The sequence below is a fragment of the Leucoraja erinacea genome, chromosome 5 (assembly GCF_028641065.1).
Source record: "Leucoraja erinacea ecotype New England chromosome 5, Leri_hhj_1, whole genome shotgun sequence".
NCBI lineage: Eukaryota > Metazoa > Chordata > Chondrichthyes > Rajiformes > Rajidae > Leucoraja > Leucoraja erinaceus.
Window position 1 is genome coordinate 79,276,396 of NC_073381.1, and position 19,224 is coordinate 79,295,619.

General features: G+C 43.8%; 1 protein-coding gene across 1 annotated transcript; it reads left to right on the plus strand.

Annotated features, from left to right (window-relative positions):
• The first annotated feature begins 280 nt into the window (after window positions 1–280).
• On the plus strand, window positions 281–18,914 carry LOC129697463 (gap junction beta-7 protein-like). The gene is made up of 2 exons (XM_055636061.1): window positions 281–1,087; window positions 12,607–18,914. The coding sequence occupies exon 2, from the start codon at window positions 12,642–12,644 to the stop codon at window positions 13,398–13,400; it is 759 nt and encodes a 252-aa protein (XP_055492036.1). The 5' UTR covers window positions 281–1,087; window positions 12,607–12,641; the 3' UTR covers window positions 13,401–18,914.
• The last annotated feature ends 310 nt before the right edge of the window (window positions 18,915–19,224 follow it).

The following is a 19,224-nucleotide window of genomic DNA, read 5'->3' on the forward strand; positions in this document are numbered from 1 at the left end:
CCCGTAAAGGCTCTTGAAATGAAATGGACATAATTGGTGTCCAAATATCTCAAGAGTGTTGTAGAGATGAAGGATATTAAAGCCATTGGGAAGAACGTGACTATTGTTGAATTTTTATATATATCCATCAATTAAGAACATAAAATCTCTTCTTACCATTTTGTTTGGTTTAGTTTAGTTTATTATTCACACGGCGAGGTACAGTGAAAAGCTTTTGTTTGCATGCTATCCAGTCAAAGAAAAGACTATATATGAATACAATCTAACTAACGTATAATTGAAGCTTTCTGTTAGCTAGCATTAACAGCAGTGGTCTGTTAATGCAAGATCTCAGTCATTCCTGCTCAAAAGGATTGTTTTTAACTCCAATTTTATTAGTTTGTTCGTAAGAGGAAATAATATAAGGGTGGAGCAGCGGTAGAGTTGCTGCCTTACAGTGCCAGAAATCCGGGTTCGATCCTGACTATGCGTGCTGTTCGTACGGAGTTTGTACATTCCCCCCGTGACTTGCGTAGGTTTTCTCCGGGTGCTCTGATTTCTTCCCACATTCCAACGACGTGCAGGTTGGTAGGTTAATTGGCTCCCGTAAATTGTCCCTAGTTTGTAGGATAGAACTAGTGTAAGGTGATTGTTGGCTGGCACGGACCCAGTGGGCCGAAGGGCCTGTTTCCACTCTGCTTCCCCAAACTAAGCTACTTGTCCATTAATTTAACTATTACTGTACTAGTAACTATTACTACTAACTATAACTATTCCATGCTGTATCTCTAGACTAAACGAAACAAAGAATATGTGACCATTGTTTGAGCAGCTACAGAACTGAAACTGTGACAGATGTAGGTGGTTCCAATTTTAATAATTCCTGTCGGTAACCAAAGCAGAGCCGAAGCTCAGGTTACATTTGCTTAGATCATAATGGGGAAGGACAAACATAGATCACTTTACACTTCAAGTCGTATTGAAACGAATGGTTTTGTGAATAATTCCAGTTTCTGTTTTACATGGTGAAAATAACCTGTTTAGTTTGCTGGATGTTAATTTCCTGGAGAGGGTATCTAGAGAAGACTGAACTATCAACTGTTGCAAGGTAATTCTTATCATTTAATTTTGGGTTGAAATGTAAAAGCATGGTTTGCTTGGTATTAAGGACACGGCAGATTACTTGTGTTGCATTGTGTTTGTATCGTTCATATGGCAGTGTAATGGACTTACTCTTCCTAAACTATTGTATGTTTAGAACACGTCAAAAGCAAATGGAACAAATTACATCAAATTTATCACTGCAAACAGAGTGAAAATTAATAACAAGATTGAAGCAGTCATCTTTTTGTAAACAATAGTGTATTTGAGAATATTACGAGGATTGTTATTTAGTTTAGTTTAGTTTTAGTTTGGGAGATACTACGGGGAAACAGGCCGTTCGTCCCACCGAGTCCGCACAGACCAGCGATCCCCGCACATTAACACTACCCTACACACACTAGGGACGATTTTACATTCATACTGAAGCCAATTAACCTACAAACCTGTATGTCTTTGGCGTGTGGTAGGAAACCTAAAATAGCGGAGAAAACCCATGCAGGTAACGGGGAGAACATACAAACTCCATACAGACAGCACCCGTAGTCAGGATGGAACCCGGGTTTCTGGCGCTGTGAAGCAGCAACTCTATCACTGCACCTCCGTGTGAGAATTTTGTTAAAATGTTTTCTCTGGTGACATTTGGTAGATTGTTGGCAAATGCAGCAAAAATACCTGGATTAGAAGTGTTCAAATTCTTAAACCCGACCCAACCTTAAATTACATTACATGAGGAGAAAACGATTACAGTAATGTTGTAAGTGAGTGGTAGGTAGCAAGTGGATACATTCACTAACACCCCACTCTCTGTACCCCCAACTCTTAGTGAAACTCAAAAGTATATTGGCAAATAAATATCTGCCATCAGATTCGTACAAGTGAATTAGTTCTGTGAATTTTTTCACTCCCTTATTTAATTTTTTTACTTTGTTACTTTTATCTCGTGTTGCCTGATTCCAGGGCATGGTTCTGCATATAGTCTCTTGTTTCCTGGTTCCAGGGCATGGTTCTGCATATCTCTAAAGCCTCGTCAAGTGTTCATTTTTTAAATCTTAATTCTGCTCAGTAATGGTCTGTCGGCTAACGTTCTCCACCATAAATTGACACAAAATGCTGGAGTAACTCAGCAGGTCAGGCAGCATCTCTGGAGAGAAGGAATAGGTGACGTTCTGGGTCGAGACCCTTCTTCGGACTAGGGTTTCAACCCGAAATGTCATCTATTCCTTTTCTCCAGTCTGATTGACCCGCTGAGTTACTACAGCTTTTTGTGTCCATCTTCAGTTTAAACCAGCATCTGCAGTTCCTCCCTACACATTGCTCCACCATAATCCTGTTCTCTCTCAATGTCTATGCGTACATCCTTTTCTCAGTAGAGACAGATCAGGAGCAAGGACCTTGGCAGATTCCCCTTTATTTGAGGTCCTATTACTTGTAGCATTGTAGGGGGCAACTATTTTACACAGTGGGTTGTGGGTGTATGGAACGAGCTGCCGGAGGAGGTAGTTGAGGCAGGTACTATCGCAACTGTTAAAAAACATTTGGATAGGCAGGTGGGACTGATGGTGTGTTGGTTGGTGTGGGCAGGTTGGGCAGATGGGCTTGGTTCCATGCTATATTACTGTAATAGAGTGGAGTTCATACTGTTGACCTTATGACTCTTTATCACTCTTTGAAGCATCTTTAACCAACACAAAATGGGGAGGTGGGGAAGGCCTTGGATGACAGGCTTTGAGTTAAATATTGAAATTTAAATAAATTGTTCAATAAATTTGATACTGCCTATCAAAAAACCCTTTTGCCTGTATCCACCTAATATTGTCTGTGTTAAGTTCATAAGTTCATAAGTTCTAAGAGCAGAATTAGGTTAAGGGCTCAATGGAAGGGTTTTGGTTGTTTTTGGCAGTGAACATATGCAACGTTCAGTGCCAAAGGAGGGGCAATTGAAAGGATAAACCAAGTATTTTCTTTACATTCCAGGATGATGTGGATTTGGGCAAAGGAGTTCATAAGTTGCAGGGGCAGAATTAGACCATTCGGCCCATCAAGTCTACACCACCATTCAATCATGGCTGATCTATCTTTCACTCCCAACCCCATTCTCCTGCCTTCACCTCATAACCCCTGACACCCGGACGGATCAAGAAATCTGTCCTGCCCCTCCTCTTTTCCAGCTTTCTTTCCCGTCCCCCTGCAATCAGTCTGAAGAAGGGTCCCGACCCAAAACGTCACCTCTCCATGTTCTCCAGAGTAGTGCGGCCTGACCCACTGAGTCACTCCAGCACTTTGTGTCAGGCTTTGATTTAACCTGGTGTTTAATAATGACAGGTTACTCCACTTTCTCCTCCTTCAGAGTCATGAAGAGAAATCCTACAAATCAGGTGCACATTCCCAATATATAAAGATCAGCACGAAGGGTTGGGGGGGAATAAATCTTTAACATCTATTCAATGGAACCCAAAAGTAGTGAATATCAATTGAATGATAATGACGAACAGTATAGTGAAAGGTCTGGATAGAGTGGATGTGGAGAGGATGTTTCCACTAGTGGGAGAGTCTAAGATTAGAGGTCATAGCCTCAGAATTAAAGGACGTTCTTTTAGGAAGGAGATAAGGATAAATTTCTCTAGTCAGAGGGTGGTGAATCTGTGGAATTCTTTGCCACAGAGGGCTGTGGAGATGAAGTCAGTGGATATTTTCAACGCAGAGTGAAATAGATTTTTGAATAGTTCGGGTGTCAGGGGTTATGGGGAGAAAGCAGGAGAATGGGGTTAGGAAGGAGAGATAGATCAGCCATGATTGAATGGAGGAGTAGACTTGATGGACCGAATGGCCTAATTCTACTCCCATCACTTATGACATAGTAACTTGTTGGTTTCCCATGAATTTTGAGGCAAACGCCCAGGACAGTCATGAAACCATGGGTAGAGCATGGAGCAGCTGTGCGAAGATGATCTGATCTTGCGGTTAGTAATATCGTCAGCTGAAGGTTGAGCCACACCCTTTACAATTGACAAGGATTATTCATGAGTCGCGATGCATTTTGTTCTGTCAGTTTGAACGTAGTTGTAGTGGAGGTCTGAAGTTACAATCATGTTTGTGCTCTCATGCCCGATACATGGGCCGAGGTGTGATCTGGTGTCAAGGAAACTAATCTTTTTGTAATGACCTCCAGTGAGGTCTCATTTTCTCTGGAACATTGCAGGTTGAGGGGAGACTGAATAGAGGTATGCAAAATAATGAGAGGCATAGATAGGTCAGACAGTCAGAACCTTTACCCCGTGGTGGAAATGTCCAACATTAGAGGGCAAAGCTGTAAGGTGAGAGGGGGAACGTTTAATGGAGATATGTTTTTTACACTGAGAGAGGTGGGGGCCTGGAATGCATTTCCAGGGGTGGTGGTGGGGGCCAGAGTCGGTAGAGGTGTTTAAGAGTGTTTTAGATAGGCACAAGGAAGTGTGAGGTATAGAGGGATATAGATCAGTTTAACTTGGCATCATGTTCAGCACAAACATTATGGGCCGATGGGCCTGTTACGGTGCTGCTATGTTTTAAACCTTATTTTCCTATTCCCCAGCCGCTAGTCTTGGAAAGGGAGCTTCCACGATGGTTCATGGGTGACTCAGTGGCGCAGCAGTAGCGTTGCTAGACCTGCGGGCCTGTGTTATAGGGAGAGTTTGAGCAGGCTAAGACTTTATTCCTTGGAATAAAGGGGTAAGCCATTTAGAACGGAGATGAGGAAAAACTTTTTCACACGGGGGGTTGTGAATCTGTGGAATTCTCTGTATCCAGAGGCCAATTCTCTGAATGCTTTCAAGAGAGAGTTAGGTAGAGCACTTAAAGATAGCGGAGTCAGCGGATATGCTGAGAAGGCAGGAACGGGGTACTGATTGTGGATGATCGGCCATAATCATATAGAATGGCGGTGCTGGCTCGAAGGGCCGAATGGCCTACTCCTGCACCTATTGTCTATTGTCTATTGGAGCGATAGTCCTACATTTAAGGTGAGGGGGGAAAGATTTAATAGGAACCTGAGAGATAACCTTTTCACAATATGGGTGGTTGGTGTATGGAATGAGTTATCGGAGGTGGTTGTTGAGGCAGGGACTATCATAACGTTCAAGACATATTTGGACAGCTGCATGGATAGGATAAGTTTAGGTTATGGGTTAAACAGGGGCATGTGGAACTAGTATGGATGGGGCATATTGGCCGGTGTTGCCAAGTTGGACCCAAGAGCCTGTTTCATAGCTATATGACTCCATGTTCAATTCAAATTTAAACTGGCCTCAGTTGTTGTTTGGAAATTATTTTTGCTACTGGGGTGTGTGAAAGAATTAAAATTATGAAGGGAATGTAATTGAATATGAAACCGATGCCCGCTAATCCTCATTAAAGCAATTATTTTATGACAGATTGCACATGACTCATACAGTTGCAAGCCTATGAATTCATTACACTCTCTTGCCCAAACTGCACACACCTTAACAAGAAACATGAATTGCTTTTATTTGTTCCTTTTATAGCATTGTTGTGTGCTTATAATTACTAAATATTCAGAACTAAAGCATGAGGTTTATTCTGTGCAGCAACGTCAGGGCAATAGAGTGTGTCACGATGAAGGATGTTGAGACAGACAACAGACAAGTTAAGGGCCTGTCCCACTTGGCACGCAAATTACACGACCTCGCGGTCGCGTTGAGGCGCATGGGCATCGTATGGCCGCGCGGGGCCGGTCCTACTGAGAAGCGCGGAGGGGTATGTAGTTGTGCGCGACATCGCGCGGGGCTCCGAAATGTTTGTAGCGAATGAAATCTTCGCGCGCCAACGGCCTGTCGCGGAACTGACGGCCAAAGTGGGACAGGCCTAAGACCCTGGCGCGATGCAACGTCTCACCTCTAACAGCAGCAGAAGCAGGCAAACGATCGCCGAACTCGGTCTGGGGCTCACGGCCGTTGTGGTCCGGATCCGCCCCCACTTCTACTCCCAGAGCAGGGCCAAGAAAATTGAAGATAGACACAAAATGCTGGAGTAAGTCAGCGGGACCGGCAGCATCGCTGGAGAGAAGCAATGGGTGACGTTTTGGGTCAAGACCCTTCTTTCAGACTGAAGAAGAGTCTCGACAAGAAACGTCACCCATTCCTTCTCTCCAGAGATGTTGCCGGTCCCGCTGAGTTACTCCAGCATTTTGTGTCCATCTTCAAATGAAGTTACGCGCGTCCTTCGCGGGACCGTCGCGGCTCAACGCGACCACGAGGTTGCGTAATTTGCGTGCCAAGGACACGTAAGTGGGACAGGCCCTTTAATGTGTAAGATGGAACTGCAGATGCTGGTTTAAATCGAAGATAGACACAAAAAGCTGGAGTAACTCAGCGGGACAGGCAGCATCTCTGGAGAGAAGGAATGGGTGACGGGTCGAGACCCTTCTTCAGACTGGTTAGGGATAAGGGAAACGAGAGATACAGATGGTGATGTGTAGAGATAAAGAACAATGAATGAAAGATGTGCAAAAATGTAACGATGATAAAGGAAACAAGCTATTGTAAGCTGTTTGTAAGGTGAAACTGAGAAGCTGGTGCAACTTGGATGGGGGAGGGATAGAGAGAGAAGGAGTGCCAGCGCTACATGAAGTGAGAGTAATCAATATTCACACCACTGAGAAATATGAGACGCTGTTCCTCCAATTTGCATTTAGCCTCACTCTGATAATGAGGACAGAAAAGTCTGTGTGGGAATGGGAAGGAGAATTAATGTGTCCAACAACTGGGAGATCGGGTAGGTTCAGGTGATGTGCATCATCATCATCATCATCATCATCATCATTAAATTACCTGAAGAATCCAATTATTTAATTTTCAACAACATTAATGGAAACTTCCATTTTTTAGAATCTAAGGCAGTACCAATATTTGTAAAGGCAACTGACAGAAATGTATCAACTAACTTTTTTTCCACAAAGGGTGGTGGGTGTATGGAACGAGCTGCTGGAGGAGGTAGTTGAGGTAGGTACTATCGCAATGTTTAAGAAACATTTAGACAGGTACATGGAGAGGACAGGTTTAGAGGGATAAGGGACAAACGCAGCCAGGTGGGACCAGTGTAGATGGGGCACATTGGTCGGTGTGGGCAAGTTGGGCCAAAGGGCCTGTTTCCACGCTGTATGACTGTATGACCTGACAGAATCAGTAAATGGTGGAAATGGGGAAGAATTGCAGATGCTGGTATACAGAAAAAAGACCCAATGTGCTGGCATAACTCAGCGGGGCAGGCAGCATCTCGGGAGAACATGGATAGGTGACGTTCAGGGTTGATTCAAGATTCAAGAGAGTTTATTGTCATGTGTCCCAGATAGGACAATGAAATTCTTGCTTTGCTTCAGCACAACAAAATATAGTAGGAATGAATACAGAACAGATCAGTGTGTCCATATACCCTTATATAAATATATACACACATGAATAAATAAACAGATAAAGTGCAAATAAACAGATAATGGTCTATTAATGTTCAGAGTTTTGTTTCAGTTGAGTTTAATAGGCTGATGGCTGTGGGGAAGTAGCTATTCCTGAACCTGGACGTTGCAGTCCTCAGGCTAATGTACCTTCTACTTGAAGGTAGCAGGGAGATGAGTGTGTGGCCAGGATGGTGTGGGCCCTTGATGATGCTGCCAGCCTTTTTTAGACTTGTGAAGTGTTGGAAGTGTCCAGGTTATTGATCTGACTCGCCAGTTCTGCTTGTGTTTCATTGATGTTCATGAGTTTAGTTTAGTTTAGAGATAGAGCTTGGAGACAAGCCTTTCGGCCCACTGTGTCCACTCCATCCAGCGATCCCTGTACATTAACACTATCCTACACTTATTAGGGGCAATTTACATTTATATAAAGTCAATCAACCTACAAACATGTAGGTCTTTGGAGTGTGGGAGGAAACCGAAGATCACGCAGAAAACCCACGGGGTCATGGGGGGAACGAACAAACTCCGTACAGACAAGCACCCGTAGTCGGGATCGAACCAGGGTCTCTGGCGCTGAAAGTGCTGTAAAGCAGCAACTCTACCACTGCACCACCGTACCACCCACAAGTTCATAAGTTCTAGGAGCAGAATTAGGTCATTTGGGCCATCCAGTCTACTCTACTATTCAAACATAGCTGATCTATCTTTCCCTTAAACCCCATTTTCCTGCCTTCTCCCCATAACCCCCGACACCCTCACTAATCAGGTATCTGTTGATCCCCAGCACTTTCGATTATTAATTTCAGATTTCCAGGTTTGTTTTTGCTGAGGCAATATTAGAACAACTGACTAATAGCTTGACAGAGAGTTTGAGTTTAAGACATTTCTTAAAGGAGGGGAAAGTAAAATAGGTTTGGTTTGGTTTAGTGCACCAATAACAGGAAGGAAAATTATGATCTGAGTGGTGTCAAGTTGGGAAAAGGGGAAGTATAATGAGATCTGGGGATTTTTGTTCATCAGTCACTGAAAGTAAGCATGCAGGTGGAGCAGGCAGTGAGCAAAGCCATTGGTATTTTCACCTTCATAACAAGAGGAGTTGAGTATAGGTGCAAAGAAGTCCTTCTGCAGTTGTACAGGGCCTTAGTGAGACCACACCTGGAGTATTGTGTGCAGTTTTGGTCTCCAAATTTGAGGAAGGGCATTCTTGCTATTGAGGGAGTACAGTGTAGGTTTTCAAGGTTTATTCCCGGGATGGCGGGACTGTTATATGTTGAAAGAATGGAGCGGCTGGGCTTGTATACTCTGCAATTTAGAAGGATGAGCAGGAATCTTATTGAAACGTATAAGATTATTAAAGGATTGGACACGCTAGAGGCAGGAAATATGTTCCCAATGTTGGGGGAATCCAGAACCAGGGGCCACAGTTTAAGAATTAGGGGTAGGCCATTTAGAACGCAGATGAGGAAAAACCTTTTCACCAGAGATTTGTGAATCTGTGGAATTCTCTGCCTCAGAAGGCAGTGGAGGCCAATTCTCTGGATGCTTTCAAGAGAATTAGATAAAACTCTTAAAGATAGCGGAGTCAGGGGATATGGCGAGAAGGCAGGAACAGGGTACTGATTGTGAATCATCAGCCATGATCATATTGAATGGCGGTGTTGGCTCGAAGGGCCGAATGGCCTACTCCTGCACCTATTGCCTATTGTCTATTGACCAGTTATCCCCACATATTTACACTATCCTACAACAGTTTGTACTCGCTAGAATTTGGGAGAAGAAGATTGAGGGGAGATCTTATAGAAACTTACAAAATTCTTAAGGGGTTGGACAGACTAGATGCAGGAAGATTGTTCCCGATGTTGGGGAAGTCCAGAACAAGGGGTCACAGTTTAAGGATAAGGGGGAAATCTTTTAGGACCGAGATGAGGAAAACATTTTTCACCCAGAGAGTGGTGAATCTGTGGAATTCTCTGCGGCAGAAGGTAGTTGAGGCCAGTTCATTGGCTATATTTAAGAGGGAGTTAGATGTGGCCCATGTGGCTAAAGTGATCAGGGGGTATGGAGAGAAGGCAGGTACAGGATACTGAGTTGGATGATCAGCCATGATCATATTAAATGGCGGTGCAGGCTCGAAGGGCCGAATGGCCTACTCCTGCACCTATTTTCTATGTTTCTATGACCACGTGGGTTTTCTCCGAGATCTTCGGTTTCCTCCTACCTTCCAAAGATGTACAGGTTTGTAGGTTAATTGGCTTTGTATAAATGTAAATTGTCCCTATTTTGTATTGGATAGTGTTAATGTGCGGGGAGCGCTGGTCGGTACAGACTCGGTGGGCTGAAGGGCCTGTTTCCGCACTATAAACTAAACTAAATTAAACTAACCTTGTATGAAAAATATTGAGTCGGGGAATTCTGAGGGAAAATTAAATAATTATTCTGTAACCAAGCTTTGAACAAACAAACTTAATCCCACTGTCTGTGTGGTTAGCCTTAAGGGGATTTACAGTAATCGGGTAATGAAGTGAAACCCGACAGGGCTATGACATCAGGCTGAAGAAGGGTCTCGCCCCGAAACGTCGCCCATTCCTTCTCTCCAGAGATGCTGCCTCACCCGCTGAGTTACTCCAGCATTTAGTGTCTATCTGAGGGCTATGACATAGATGTGCCTCTCAGTTAATTGGAATCTGGAACAAATAGCAGTAACAGCGATGCAAAACTAAGCCTTTAAATACACTTCACAATGGCAATTAATACTAATTATTTGGGGAGAGGCACCAAGGAAAGAGGAAGAAATATTAAAACTGAAGATTGAAGTTCATGGTGGAGTTTAATGCATAGGCACAGCTGGAGGAGTGCTGTGTCCAGTTATGGCCATGGTGGGGTCCACCAACCATCTCACAAGGTGCCAGGAGATCGCCATCTGCCAGCACTGGACAGGCCGCTAAATATTATGTGTAAGAAGGAACTGCAAGTGCTGGTTTAAACCGAAGATAGACACAAAAAGCTGGAGTAACTCAGTGGGACAGGCAGCATCTCCGGAGAGAAGGAATGGGTGACGTTTTGGGTTGAGACCCTTCTTCAGGCTGGGAATAAGGATAAGGGAAACGAGTGATATAGACGTTGATGTGGAGAGATAAAGAACAATGAATTCAAGATATGCAAAAAAGTAACAATGATAAAGGAAATAGGCCATTGTTAGCTGTTTGTGTCATATGAATAGGATAGTGTTAATACCAACAGCGGAGGCATGGTGGTGCAGTGGCAGAGTTGCTGCCTTGCAGGGCTTTGTGTGCCAGAGATTTCTAGTTCAATCCTGACTATGGGTGCTGTTTGTACGGAGTTAGTTCGTTTTCCCCGTGACCTGCGTGGGTTTTCTACGAGATCTTTGGTTTCCTCTCATACTCCGAAGATGTACAGGTTTGTAGGAAAATTGCCTTGGTAAAGGAAAAATATGTCCCTAGAATGTGTAGGATAGTTTTAATATGCGGGGGTCGCTGGTCAGCATGGACTCGTTGGCCGAAGGGCCTGTTTCCACACTGTATCTCTAAACTAAACTTGTCGAGACCCGTCGGCACCGCAATTACCTGGGCAAATTCCGAGCAGCATCGTTGGGAGGAATTTGGGATGGTGAGGATAATTGTATTATAAGTTCATGACTTATAGGAACAGAATTAGGCCATTCAGCCCATCGAATCTACTCTGCCCATCACCTCCACCCCTTCTGGTCCCACCTATCCCCTACCAGCCTCTGTCCCACGTATGTCTGTATACGGACTGCCTTTCCTCAACCCTTCCTGACCTGATGCAGGGTCCCAACCTGAAACCACGACCTATAACTATCAGATGTTGCTTGACTCACTGAGCGCTTCCAGAGTTCTATTTTCTCGTTCTGGCATCTGCAGTCCCTTTTGTCATCAGAACATCCATGATTTTGCCGAATGGCGGAGAAGGAGCTAGGGATTACATGGGTTATTCCTGTTGCCGTTTGAAATGTTTCTTATCTCATGAACTGAACAATGCATTATGTTTGATGGGAAGTATCCGGTGAGAGAATGGAGATCTGTACTTGCACCGTGCAGAGGTGATTTACTTGCACTTCCTCTAACGTCATCTACTGCATCTGGCGTTCCCGATATGGCGTCCTGTATATCGGTGAGACCAAGCATAGACTTGGCGACTGTTTCGATGAAAGCGAGTGCTCGGTCCGCCAAGGCCGACTAGATCTCCATTTTAACCTTTTTAACTCCCCATCCCATTCGCACATTGACCATTATGTCCGGGGCCTCCTCCATAGCCAGAGTGAGGCCACACGCAAACTGGGGGAACTGCATCTCATATTCCGTTTGGGTCAGCTAGGGTCCCAGCTATGATTGCCAACTGCCCGTATTAGCTGGGACATCCCTATATTGGGCAAAATTGGTTTGTCCCATACGGGACCGCCCTTGTCCCGTATTTGACTGCTACTACTCGGATCAAGGGGCCTGTCGGGTCAGAGCGCCGCATCCGGCCCTGCCTCATGCATCCCTACGTAGTGCAGCCCATGGAGTGCAGCAACAGCGCCTCGCCTGTTGCCCTGTCGGTCGCTAGCTGTCCGACCTTCGGACCTTCGCTTACCGCCAACACCACCACCCCTCCTTCTCATGGCCGATCATTGGTTCATGAGTTGGATGGGGTGCTGGACTTCGTGCGCGACGTTGCCCAGGCCAAAATTCCTCAGCTGCCCCGCCGACTGGCCTTTGTGTGCAGTTCAGCACCCGGGTCAACTCATCATTCACCCAGCCACGGCCGAGTCTTTGTTCTGCCTCTCTCCTTTCCAGCTTTCTTCTCCTCACTCCCTCCCCACCCCCCACCCCCACCATCACTGAAGAAGGGTCTCGACCCAAAATGTTGTCTATCCATGTTCTCCAGAGATGCTGCCTGACCCACTGAGTTACTCCAGCATTTTGAATCAAAATCTGTTGTGTAGATAGTCACTCGTCTGTCTCCCTGAAGATTAATACTATTGATTATTCCCTTTAGTCTCTAAAGTATTTTTTTAATGTACTGTATATAAAACATCTACCTTGGTTTTCTAGGTTCCGCGGATCCTTCGTCAAGCAACTGAGGAGCCATGAGTTGGAGTTTGCTCCGTGATGTTTTGAGTGGGGTGAATCAGTATTCCACAGTGGTGGGGAGAATTTGGCTGAGCGTTATGTTCATATTCCGAGTCCTCGTCTACGTGGTGGCAGCAGAACGGGTGTGGGGCGATGAGCAGAAGGAATTCACCTGCAACTCCGAGCAGCCCGGTTGCGAGAACGTGTGTTTCGACTACTTCTTCCCGGTGTCGCAAGCAAGGCTCTGGGCCCTGCAACTTATCATGGTCTCCACCCCTTCACTTCTGGTCGTCATGCACGTGGGCTATCGGGAACGCAGGGAGAAGAAGCACCACAAGAAGCTGTACAAGAACAAAGGGGACATCGACGGGGGTCTGTGGTGGACCTACTTCTTCAGCCTGGTGTTCAAAACCGCGGTTGAACTCGGCTCCTTGTTGATTTTTAACTGGATGTTCCATGGTTTCTCCGTCCCGCGCCTGTTGAAATGTGAGACCTCGCCCTGCCCCAACACAGTGGATTGTTTTGTCGGACGGCCGACAGAGAAGACTGTCTTCCTCTACTGCATGGCCACCACCTCCTCGCTCTGTATACTGCTGAACATCTGCGAGATGAGCTACTTGGTTGCCAAGCACTGCAGTGAATACTGCGAGAAGAAACCCAGCAAGAAAATGCAGAGGTTCAAGTGTGGGTGTGAGCCGCACCAGTTAAAATATGACCATCTCAAAACTTTTAAAAATGGCACCGCAAAATCTGTGGCAAGCATTCACTCATTGTGAAACCGGGGGGGGGGAATCGCTGGGACAATCCCTGTTTCTAACCCGCTTTGAGGGATATCAACGTGCACCTATCTGCTTTCATCTGAAATGAGCAAACATAAACTAACTTAGATCGCAGAACCTATGAAGAAACATTCCTTGTTTAAATGCATTGCCCCACCCCCTAAAACTGATGGGTGGCGCAGGGGTGGAGTTGCTGCCTTACAGCACCAGAGACCCAGGTTTGATCCTGACTACTGGCGCTGTCTGTATGGAGTTTATACGTTCTCCCTGTGACTGAGTGGGTTTGCTCCGGGTGCTCCGGTTTCCTCCTACTCTCCATTGATGTACCGATTTGTAGATTCATTGGCTTCGGTAAAATTGTAAATTGTTGCTAGCGTGTAAGATAGTCCTAGTGTACGGGATGATTGCTGGTCAGTGTAGGCTCGGTGGGCAGAAAGGCCTGTTTCCACGTTGTATCGCTAAAGTCTAAAGTAAAGAATGTATGGAAAAGAGAATTCATCATGATTCCAATATGTACAGTCAAATGTTATTGGAAGAATATCCTCTAAAGATGGCGATGGGTCATGATGTCTATTTTCGTGCATGTCATTATTTCACAAGGTCTAGGAGCAGAATTAGGCCGTTTAGGCCATCAAGTCTATTCCGCCATTCAATCATGGCTGATCTATCTTTCCCTCTCAATCCCATTCTCCTCCCTTCTCCCCACATCGTACTAATTAAAATTCTGTCAATCTCCACCTTAAACATATCCCAGAGAGGGATCCACTATCATTCAATACAATTGCCCACACTTTTAAATCTAATTTCCGCTTGTAGCTCTATCACTATTTCCAGTTTTTTCTTCCAAAAATAAATTTTATTCAGAATAAAAAATATATACAAAACAAGAGCAGTGCAAAAATCTCTTTCAACATTCTCAGCGTCTGTGCATACATTAGTGTGATATATGGGAGTGTTTGCAACTATCATTAAACCAAGCACCTTTACCACTCTTGTGGCCCCCTGGGGTGATATCCCTTCCTTTATTTGGGGGGTGTCCCCATCGGACTTTGCCCCTCAATGTCCAGCAGCGGAATGACCCTAGACTGTGGTCCTCCCCCACATGACCTTGGTGTTGGTTGCACCAAGCTTCAGCGAGTCCCTCCTGCAGTCTGGAATGGGCCGGTCGGCAACATTGTGTGTGTAGGAAGGAACTGCAGATGCTGGTTTAAACTGAAGATTGACACAAAAAGCTAGAAAGCTATTACGAAGATGCTGGAGTAACTCAGCGGGTCAGCCAGCATCTCTGGAAAAAAGGAATAGGTTACTTTTCCGGTTGAGACTTCTTCTATTCCATTTCTCCAGAGATGCTGTCTGACCCGCTGAGTTACTCCAACTTTTTGTGTCCATCTTCAGTCAGCAACATTCCCTGAAGCTGTACTAACAATATTAATCTATATTCTGCACTGTAGTATCTTTCTCCTCCACCTTTTGTATTTGTGTTTGGCTTGATGGATTCATCGAGACAATTATCTGATTTGACTGGATAGCACACAAACAAAAGCTTTTCACTGTTCCTCGGTACACATGACAACAATAAACCTTAACCTAAATGAGTAGATTATTAATGGTGCTGCCGAAAGCTCTTTTATTTCCTTCATATGCATTTATAAAGATGGCTAATGTGTAGGTAAACAGCATGAACAAAGTTCCTAGCTTTCCCTTTGAACTGTGAAATAAAACCTGTGTTTTCAGAAACCGCAAAGGTGATTGTACAGCTGAGAGAGGCAAAGACAGGGATTAAAACCATGCAAAGTCAGTGAATGACAAATGTTGTATTTGAATGTTTACAATGCACACCCGTCACTCACCAAATATGCCGTGCGACACCAAGAGCTATTTACGGGTGCATGTATTTGTTTGATGAGAAGCCCTGGGAGGTGTCCTATATGGAACAGGTTTAGTCCTATCAAAGGCATGCATTGTGTTGCTGCAAAGCAGGGAAGGCAGGTGGATAATAACAAATATGCCTTTCCATAAAATTTGCATCAGCGTCATTGACGCCCGAGGGTATGAGTTACCGTACGGAACACATTCTCCACAAATATGCCTGCTCTGTCAGTGAAGTGGATAAAGTGGGAAGTGGCATTCTCGTCCAGCTGTCATGACTTTACTTTGTCTATCACTCACTGGTGGATGAACCAACTTACCTGCTGAGCATAGACACAAAAAGCTGGAGTTACTAACTCAGCGGGCCAGGCAGCATCTCTGGAAAAAAGGAATAGGTGACCTTTCGGGTCGAGACCCTTCTTCAGACTGAGAGTCAGGGGAAAAGGGCACGAGAGGCGTAGATGGTGATGTAGAGGGATATAGAACAAATGAATGGAAGGTGTAGAAAAAAATACCGTTGATAAAGGAAACTGGCCATCGTTAGCTGTGGGCTAGGTGAGAATGAGTTACAGACAATGAGACTTACCAGGACGACAATGAAACTACTACAATAACTAGGGCGGGGGGTGGAGAGAGAGATGGAATGCAAGGGTTACTTGAAGTTAGAGAAATCAATATTCTAGCAAAATATGAGGTGCTGTTCCTCCAATTTGCGCTGGGCCTCACTCTGACAATGGAGGAGGCCCAGGACAGAAAGGTCAGTATGGGAATGGGAGGGGGGAATTAGAGTGTTTATCTACTGAGCATGTTGTTCGTTCATGCAAGAGAAGACTCTGAACTTTGGCCCATGATGATTTTACTCATTGAGTTTGAGTTTACGTTATTGCCACATGCACCGAGGTATAGTTAAAAGCATTGCAAAGAAAGATGAAAATTAGAAATTTGTCAGCACCAAATCGTGCCGATGCTTGTGTACTGCCGAGGTGAGGCTTGCTGCATGCTTTTACCGGGTTGCATGCAAACAAAGCATTTCACTGTACCCAGGTACATGTGACAATAAAGTATCATTGAATCATTGAGTATTTAGACATGATTCTGAAGAAGGGTCTCGACCTGAAACATCACCTATCCATGTTCCCCAGAGATGCTGCCTGACCCGCTGTGTTACTCCAGCACTTTGGGTCCTTTAGTGCATCCGCAGTTCATTGTGTCTACGGGCAGTATTGCAATCTCCTAATTGGAAGTTGAGCGCTCAGATGCTGGGTGAAGATAGAAATAGTTTGCCTGTGGTGCTTCCTGCAGGCAAAGAGCCTGCTGTCAAGCACAGCCTAGGCAAAGATGCCAGGTAATCACTTTCAACCCAGCCATGATAGCGAAGGTCCCTCCTCCCAACATTGAATCCCCACCTGCACCAGCGTCTCATCCGAGACTGAAGAGGTGATCAATACCCTCAGGAGGAAAAAGGGGAAAAAAAATGACGTACTTCCAAAATAAATTAATGTTATGAACAATTATAGAAGATGCCAGGAGATGTGGCTTGGGTCAGGTAGTTACTATAATGAGGAAGGACAGGTAAGACATTTTAGCATATAAACCCAATTATCAGAATGCTCCAGGTACTGCTCAAGGGAAGGTGAAGAAACGTTTTAACTAGAGAGAGCTACATACTTCTCAGAAATAAGACATTTCAGCGACCCTCACACTGTTGTTTCTGGTGTCCTGCAAAGACACATATAGACCTTCTTCATCGTGGTGCTGGTCTTGACCATCATTGTGCAAAAACACGAGGGGTCACTTTCCACGTGTACATTGATGACACTCAACATTACCACTCCCCCCTCCCCCCCTTCTGTCTCCAAAGTTGGTAAAACGTTTGCCCAATATTGGTTAACAGATAAGCAGATACATGATAAAGGGAATAACATGGATAGCATAGTTCTTCTTCTTTTCATGTTCATCTTGTTACAAATGTTGACATTGCTGTCATCGTCCATCCTGAAAAGGACGCAAGCTTCTGGCGACAATCAGTGGAAGCCATCACTTGTCGCAATAGATGCTGGTGGTAGCAGAATTAGCTCAGGATACTTCCAGTTTCCAGCCCTGCGACGTGGACGCTTCTGCTATGAGGCATAATTAAAGTAAGAAATGCCATATTTGGAGTTGAGATTTAAGAGAATGGAGCGATTGTAAGACATGATTGCAGATCCACCTCTGTGACCAGCACACAAAGAGTCCCCTGGCTTGGGCGCCATCTTGGACGAAATTGCCCAGTAGTTACGCAGATTTATTGGAGCTGGCAAAAATAAACATATTTGGTGCAAATCGGATGAGCCCATTGCACATACTTGAACATGATAATAAACTGGTTCCATTTAGATTTTTGTGTAAAGTGATGCAAAACATTAAACAATCAAATAAGTAACCGGTTGGATTATAAAAGTATTTATTTTATCATATGGTGTTTTGGGACATTGTGTAAGTCGTGGGATGAGCATGAATACGACTCCTAAGAGAGGGACATGCATCTGATCCAGATTATGTTCAGCGTAGTAATTCTATTATTTATCCTTCCTTCACCATGACATTTCTTGTACACATTCTCTACTTCCATGATTGTCAGGGCTGCAACTAATTGCTTTCATCAGAGGGCATTAAAAATTATCCATCCATGTAAGATTAGTCACTTTCTTCATTCGTGGAAGAGAATGACATGTTCATTTCTTTAAAATACATGTTACCTAAATTGGTTTTTACTTCAATATGGCAATTTTTCTAGGTCAATAGACACAAAATGTTGGAATAACTCAGTGGGACAGGCAGCATCTCTAGATAGATGGAATGGGTGACGTTTCGGGTCGAGATTCTCGACCCAAAATGTCACCCATTCCTTCTATCCAGAGATGCTGCCTGTCCCACTGAGTTACTCCTGCATTTTGTGTCTATCTTTGGTGTAAACCAGCAACTGTAGTTCTTTGCTACAGTGTTTCTTGGTCATTTGTTTGTGGTATAGGCCAAACAAACAACTAGACTTGAGTTGTGACCATTCATAAAATTTAACAAAATTACTGGCTTAGTTGCTATCAGTCTATCAGTTATTATATTAATAGCTGTCTATCAGTGCTTACTATTTTACATTTTGTAGACAGATACTCACTTTAATAATTCATTGTTTACAATTCAATCTAAAATGACAATTCCTTAGATTCTATATGCCAAATGTACTTTTAATATTTTAGCCAATTGTGTGTGCTTTATGATAAGAGTGCTATAGGCACTTTGCGTTTTACCTAAGGGTTACATGTTTGAAATATGTTGCGTAATGTCAAAACACATAAATTAAACATAGAAGTTACTAAATTTGAGCGCATCATTCTGAAAATATAAGGGTGTAAATCAAGCTTTGGTATTAAAGGACCAAATGCATTATTTCAAAAACGTATACAACAAAGAAACGTAAGACGTGGGGTGCCTGATCTTTCACTGTGTGACTTTACTAATTTTACAATGTCACATTAACAATTTCATAAGATTGTCAGCATGCACAAATTAAGGTAAAAATGAAAGTGTCTCATGTTTCAAGTAAATTCATTTTACAATAATTCCCAAGGACTAATTTGTGAAATTGCATATGCCTGTACAGTTCAATATGTGCATTGGAAAAAAAAATGTATTTTTTGATAGAAAATAAGGTTTTTTTTTTCGATTTTGTCACCACACACAAGCAGTCCACAAAAAATTTACACTTAAGTTTACCACACTAAATTTATTCTGATATGTTACAAGCTCACAACAAGAATGAAAAACAAAATTATATTTAAACAATACAGCAAGACCTCTTTGGTCTTAAGATAAACGGAATAGTGAGGTATAAAAAGCAGAAATCATGATTTTTTTTCCCTGAAATATGAAGCAAATTACCCGATTTAAATCATAGAATTGCATTGAAAAGCTG

Bases quoted from the DNA above. Each gene is read 5' to 3' on its own strand.
- LOC129697463 (XM_055636061.1), top strand. From the start codon at position 12,642: ATGAGTTGGAGTTTGCTCCGTGATGTTTTGAGTGGGGTGAATCAGTAT.